We start from the raw sequence: 7,110 nt of genomic DNA on the forward strand, positions 1-7,110 counted from the left end.
CGGATTCGATGAAGGAGCGGCAACCACATGTGAAAACCCCGGGCTGGACTCCTCTTCGTCCACGGTGAAAGCCGATCTTGCGATCCACAGCGCAAAGTTGATGTATTGTCTCAGCGACCAGCACGGATCAGCTCTAGGCATGACGAAGCGGATATCGTCCTCTTTTGGAAGGCCAACCTAAGTAGTTTCGCTTTCACAACGAAACACACAGCGACTCCACAACACGGCGGCGGCGGCAACAGTGAGAATTAAAGTTACGCCTTCTTTCTTTGCGTTAACATTTGGGCGGCGTTATGCAAATTTTCCCAGATCGTGACGTAGGTATGTGGGGGCGTGTTAGAACGAGCCGTTTTAGGTAGGCGTGGCTGACTCTTAACTTTTATAAAGAATGTCTCTTTGGATTTGAGACTTTAGTCTTTGCAACTTTACAGATCTTCTTTATGCACCAAGAGCTTGTAACACTCCAAAGAGAAAGGAAAAATTGAAATCACATCATATGACCCCTTTAAAAGTACTTTAGATGTTAAAACAGAGTTACCAATGACATGGCCAGTGAAGAAGTTTTCTCTCTGGACCTCGTACATCTCTTGAGCACCATTCTCCCCTACTACCACAGCCTTAAAGTCATGAGTGAAGAGCTCTGTGTTGGTTGTCAGGTACAATTTGAAATGCCTGTGAAATATTTAGGGGAGTTTATCAAATGACTGAGCACTAATATTGGCGGTGACATTGTGTCATGGTACATGGGTGATGAGTATTCACCTCTGCAATGCAGTGAAACCGAGAAGTCTTTCTGCGTGCGTTTGCGACTGGACGTCTCTCTTACGAACCGAATGCTGTTGAAGACTGGACAGCTGAAGAACATCAAAGTCTGACAGCAATGAGCTGAGCTGGTCTGAAAGAGGCACAGGTAAAAACTTTATGCATGTCACTAAATGAGACAAATGTATTTTTAAAGTGAATTTACTGCTCAGAAAGAGTTTCTCTCAACTATGACCACGGAATAAAAAAAAAAAAAGGTAATTGCGACTTTTTATCTCACAATTCTGACTTTATTTCTTGCAATTGCACGTCTATGACAATTCATACCTTTTTAGAATTGCGAATTTATAGCAATTACAACTTTATTTTTCACAATTGTGAGTTTATATCTCGCAATTTTGAGTTACCATCTTGCTTTTCCCAGTTTTTCTTAAAATGCACATTTATATCTCACAATTCTTACTTTTTTCTCTAAATTCTGAGTAAACAATTTGCAATTGTGACATTTGTTTTCTCAGAATTCTGTTTACATCTTGCAATTCTGACTTTAATTCCCGCAATTTCAGGTTTATATCTTGCAATTCTGACTTTTTCTTAGATTTGCGGGTTTATTTCTCGCAATCCTGACTTCTTTTCTTTGAATTCGAAGTTTACACCTCTCAATTCTAACTTTTTATTTGTCAGAATTCTAAGTTTCTCTTTTAAGGGGCTCTTAAAGGCAGGGTATGTGATTTTTCAAAAACACTTTAGAAAACTGATTCGGGCCGAATCGCAAAAACTTGTAGCCAATCAGCAATAAGGGGCGTGTCTACTCGTGATGTGGAGGAGAGCGCGTTCAGTGCATGGGACGGACATTAGCCGAGCCGAGCGACAGAAAGATAGAGATGGCGGATAAAAAACAAAAGAGGAAAATGTCTGCGGAACGATAAGGCAAGAAGTAGTACCCGTGTAAATATCGGATCAGCTTTTCAGCGCTGGAGAGAACTCAAGGAGCGGAGGCCTGCGATCGGACGCCGAGGTTGCTTTGTTTCTTCTCAATAGGTGAGTAACACCGTGTCTACAACAGCTAAAGTCTGCCTACACTGGACGCGATCAAACGACCGTTGAAAACCATTTGAAATTTGTGTCAGCACGTCATAAATAGAACCCGGCAGCAGTTTTCTGTCGGGGATTTGTTGCGCCGCGCCGCTCACGTCCGTAGACACGGTGTAACATTGGTTTTGCTTTGTTTCACAGAACTAATCGTTGCCTGGGTTGCGTATGTATATGTGGGGCGGAGCTATCAAAATAGGGGCAAGACCCTTTTGGGGTAGGTGCGTGTTTGTTTTGGTGATTTCAAATATCAACATTGGCTACCAGAAATCACTTACTCTGCCTTTAATTTAGTGGAGTAAAAGATGGAGTATAAAACCCGGAGTCATTATTACAGAACGCGTTGAGTGGGGTGGCAAAATAACTTTCACTCCATTCCACTCACGCAGAGCTCCAGTCCGTGTGTTGTTTTGTGATAGCCAATCATTGAGGCTTTGGCTTCTTTTGGAACAATTTTCATTAACAGAAAGAGGAAAAGACTAATTAAATGGCCATTGTTTTCTGCAGAATAAGTTATACTCATTATTAACTTTTTGCTTATATCGTTGTTTATCATTTTGTTTATAACACCACTAATAATATACATATAATTAAAAGTATGGTATTTTGGTGAAAAGTCTGGTTGCCATGGTAAACTCTCGTAAAATGCTTTTGCAGTTTAGTTTCTCAAACTGTTTGCTGAAAGTCATTCAATTCAATAACAAAAACAAGATCTGATATTTGAAATACAGTAAGGGTTTTGAAAAAGCGCAATATGGTTATGACGGCGTCACCAACACAACACAATCTTTCAATTTAAATTTATCCATAATGTTTTCAAAGTATTCCCATTCCCAATAACTCACCGTACTCGTCGTCTAGGACATCCCTAATGGGTCTCCTTGAACATTCCGTCAAGAAAAAAGACGCCAGAAAGAAAACGATGCGTTTCATGGCGAGGACGTTAATGCACAATACAGAACTTCACACAGCAGCGGCATTTAATCCCATGGATTATCAATCTGTTTGAGATCAACATCTGGACATGGCCAAACAAATGTACACGCTCACATCTGGCTGGATAAAACAAAGCCACAAAGTATCAACCGAGTATCAAAGAAGAACAAAAGAAAAACGCTCACTTCAAGACGCTCTCGTCCATGTCGCCTGATGTTATAAAGAAAAAAAGATTCACTCAAAACCAAATCATGCCAACATCTGAGTGTAGTGAAATACCCGGAAGTATTTAATGTGGGATGGATAGATCAGTTTCACCACGCGCCAGGAAATCACTATTAACTTTATCTAGAGATGGTGTTTAAGGCGTTTTCAAAAGACTGATTTAAAGGGTTGATTTTAAATTCACGCGTGACTTTACACGAGACATTTCAAATAGGTGTCAAGTCAGTGTATCCGCGGTATGAGTTACGTAAGAGGATAAACTCTCGGGCCGAGGCTAAAAACCTTGTGTGCTGCCTATATAGTCAGCATTTGTTCGGCGTCACAGTCGTGTGAGCGTGTCTAGGTAGAGAGCGCACTTGGTTTTGAGAACAGCCTCGGTCTCGTCCGGACACTATTTTTAAATTCTTACCTCAAACCCCATGAAATTCAGACAAGCGTCTAGACTCATTTGGAGGACAGTATACAAGCAGGCGTAAATCTTTTATTTTAGTATATTATAACTGACTTAAAGCATTAAGTTTATTTGTCATAAGTACTAATTATTTTCAAAGAACTGTTAAACCATCAATAACAATGAGTTTAATGGCTTTTAGTCCTCGTCTATTAGTTGTTAGGGTGCCCTACTGTACTAGTAAATGCTGACTATTTTTACTTGTATCATTCAGTTTTTCCTTTTCCAGGAAAACTGACCAAAAATACTGATGACTCATTCTACACTTGATAATTTTGACCAATCATTTGCTTTCTAGAATAACAGCATTTGATTAGACACTTCTGCAAAGTGATGTAAACAAAAATGCTGCTGGCATTAAAAAAAATAATAAATAAGAGACAGAAATACAAGTCCTATTTCAAGAGGAAATACATCAATATGTCTATATAATCAGAAACCCCGTCAATTGCATCACATTATCTCACAAAAAAAGTCACCAAGACAGACTGAGAGAAAACAATGAAACAAATTTCAAAACAAAACTGTATGGTTTATAAAATGGTCATTTTAATTCAGGTTACATTGCTGTTATGTAGGGCTTGTACATTTTCACAAGGCTTTGGGGGGACTACAGTCAATGATTAGCAAAAACACAACTGGTCCAATTAACTCTATTGACATCACTTGACAAATCAAACATCCTCTCAACGTGTGCATAAACCTGCAATGAAAAGTACTAAACCAAACTGTGGAATAAGTATGCAGTACTGGTTCCCATTCCAGTGTATATTGAAAAATGGGCATGCATGATATTTCTTTTCCTTTTTAATTATCACAAGCCATCACAAGGTAACATTATAGTGAAAACCATAATTAGGCAGGAGTGTTTCGTGACCTTCATGATGAAGACATGATTCAAATGGTCAATGAAAAGTGCATACTTGGCAGAGCAAAGCTAGCTGACTTGGTACATCAGACAACAGCCTTCCTGCTATCAATACTAAATCACAGGCCCATTTTAAGCCAACACTATGACAGTCAACAAGACATTTATCTCATTCAAGTGCATGTTGATCTCCCTAGAGAGACATATAATGGAAGGTGATATAGCAGGACAGGAACTAGCCATGCTTGAGGCAAAACGCTTTGCATTTTGTGACCGACACTTCCAATGTTTCAGTTCACCAGAATATACACACTAGTCGCTGTGTCACAATTAAAGGACAATTGATTTTATGTGAGGCTAATACTTTTCTACAGCAGACACTGCACATATAGAAGGCCAATGGACAAAAACACAAAACTGAGGAGTGGAAATGTTACTTTAACTTAATATTTACCTTCATTACAACCACAAGCCAGGTGGTGGAAAACAGAGAAAAAAAAACCCGGACTGATTTGAATTCCCACACTCACAGCTCATTGGTAATGATCATGGGTTTACATGGCAAGAATAATCATAAGTGAAACAATAAGGAATGAAGAAGTGTAAAAAGTTGTCTTTTTCCAGGATTGTTTTTCTTTAATATGTGGATAGATGTGGGTGTTTAGTTCTCTCCTCCGTCTCCTCCTTCACCCTCATCTGCAGCGTTGTCAGAGGTCCATAACTAATTAAAAAAAGACAAAAAGCTGTTTTTGAATACTGAACATTTATATTTTGAATTCCCAATATAAATGATTGTAATATAACTTATCCAAAGCACAAGCCACAAGTCTCAGAGAAGATTATTTTTGGTCTTCTGTAGGTTAGTATGACCTTCTTTGTAACTCACTGTGAGGTTGTCTCTAAGCAGCTGCATGATAAGTGTGCTGTCTTTGTACGAGTCTTCATTCAGTGTATCCAGCTCTGCAATGGCTTCATCAAAGGCCTGCAAGCACAAGGCCACAATAAGTTGAAGTATGTGAAGAACCACAAAAGTCAAGCCCCTGGTATGCGAACCATGTGTCTGAAGAAATTCAAAGCTTGAGGAAAAGCTAAAAATCCAGAAGGACAAGTGGGTAAAATTTCCATAGGAATTTCCCTTTATTGAGTTCAAGGTCTAATTAAAGTTGAAGTGAGTATTTTCCACTACTACCAGCACCTAAAAGAATGGAAAAAATGAGCCCCAACCCTATATGCTATTGTTTTGCGAAAAACCTGTAAAATCCCTGCTAAACAGCTTAGTACAGGTAGTCCCTCCTCAAACTCATATTATTGGTCGAGCTGAAAGCTGAAATGTTGAAAAAAAAAAATAAATAAATTATAGACTTTACCTTAAAATGAAAATCAGCATTTACTTATCCTCATGTCGTTCCAAACCATTAAGACTTTGGTTAATCTTCAAAACACAAATTATGATATTTTAATGAAACCTGAGAGGTTTCTGTTCCTCATAAAGCAGGGCCCCAGACTGTGACCAAATAGTCTTTCGTATATGAGAAATATCAAACGGCAAATGAAACAAAAGCAACAAAATCCCGCTACTCGTTTGAGCTGCGCAGCGCGGACCGTTTATCAACTCGGGCCGCGACACAAACAAACTTGTCCGAGCTCAGAACAGCTTTACTCGGGAACCAAAGTTGATTTTGCGACACTGTTACTGCACAGCGCTGCGAGATCCAGCGAGAAGCGTTTGAATTCACTGCAGAATGAATAAAGGTTGCTGCGAGATCTAGTGAGATGCATTCAAATTCTGCACAGAATTCTCTGTTATAAACAGATCAAACAGCGCTGACGTAGAAAACAAGAAGTAGTAACGCTAACTGTAACCATGGTGTTGTGGTAGAAATAGTCAAATGTTATTACATTATTCATTTCAGGGTTTGTACAATCTTTTGAGAGAGAAATTCAAGCAATTTTCAATGACTTACAAGCATTTCACACAACTGTTGCCAGCACTTTAAAGCTCCAAAATGATTCAATTTGAATGTTATTTTCAATGGAATGACCAAAATATACTGTGGTGAACAAACACTTGTAAAATAAATAAAAAATACATCAAATCACCATTATAACCTGTAGATGGCAACAGAGGAGCACCTGTTGTCTTATTAGACATTCATTTATAGCTACTTTTCCTTTATATTTTGAAATTATAAAATAACAATAATAAAATCACTAGGCTAAAATATCAAATCATCAAGAAATCAGATTTTGACAGTTTTGTTCTTTTTTGTGAAGTAAGAAAAATCACAAAGTACTTTGAAAAACAAACTTTTCTTCAATTTGCGACTAAATGCACTTCTGGTCTGGACAGTACTCCAGAGACCTGTGCAGCATTCCTACATTCTTTTATGGGAAAGGTGGACGCCATACGGTCTACTGTTACAATGTGCAGTCATGACCCCTCTGAACCCCTCACCTGTCATGCTTTTTTTGAACCAATATTCTTTTCTGAGCTTGGCGATATAGTTCACAAGATTAAGCCTACCACTTCTCCTGTTGATGTTATCCCCACCCATTGTTGCCAGCACTTTAAAGCTCCAACATGATTCAATTTGAATGTTATTTTCAATGGAATGACCAAAATATACTGTGGTGAACAAACACTTGTAAAATAAATAAAAAATACATCAAATCACCATTATAACCAGTAGATGGCAACAGAGGAGCACCTGTTGTCTTATTAGACATTCATTTATAGCTACTTTTCCTTTATATTTTGAAATTATAAAATAACAAT

The 7,110-nt window shown here is 38.4% G+C and overlaps 2 protein-coding genes across 5 annotated transcripts in view; both read right to left on the minus strand.

Moving 5' to 3' along the window:
• Positions 1–3,188, minus strand: part of LOC107756583 (disintegrin and metalloproteinase domain-containing protein 17-like) — a 14,334-nt gene extending 11,146 nt beyond the window's left edge. For 2 of the 3 annotated variants that reach the window (XM_016573757.1, XM_016573755.1), the window contains exons 1-3: positions 2,700–3,188; positions 763–895; positions 539–672 (exon numbers count right to left, since the gene is read on the minus strand). In XM_016573757.1, coding sequence (XP_016429243.1) covers positions 539–672; positions 763–895; positions 2,700–2,787 — 355 coding nt within the window. In that variant the 5' untranslated portion in view covers positions 2,788–3,188. The remainder of the gene's footprint in view (positions 1–538; positions 673–762; positions 896–2,699) is intronic. The other variant, XM_016573756.1, reaches the window with a different exon arrangement.
• Positions 3,189–3,977: 789 nt separating this feature from the next.
• Positions 3,978–7,110, minus strand: part of LOC107756586 (14-3-3 protein beta/alpha-A-like) — a 21,800-nt gene continuing 18,667 nt past the window's right edge. For both annotated transcript variants that reach the window (XM_016573759.1, XM_016573760.1), the window contains exons 5-6: positions 5,221–5,316; positions 3,978–5,055 (exon numbers count right to left, since the gene is read on the minus strand). In XM_016573759.1, the coding sequence (XP_016429245.1) occupies positions 4,996–5,055; positions 5,221–5,316 (156 nt within the window). In that variant the 3' untranslated portion in view covers positions 3,978–4,995. The remainder of the gene's footprint in view (positions 5,056–5,220; positions 5,317–7,110) is intronic.

The sequence above is a fragment of the Sinocyclocheilus rhinocerous genome, unplaced genomic scaffold (assembly GCF_001515625.1).
Source record: "Sinocyclocheilus rhinocerous isolate Xijiao unplaced genomic scaffold, SAMN03320098_v1.1 scaffold683, whole genome shotgun sequence".
Taxonomy (NCBI): Eukaryota; Metazoa; Chordata; class Actinopteri; order Cypriniformes; family Cyprinidae; genus Sinocyclocheilus; species Sinocyclocheilus rhinocerous.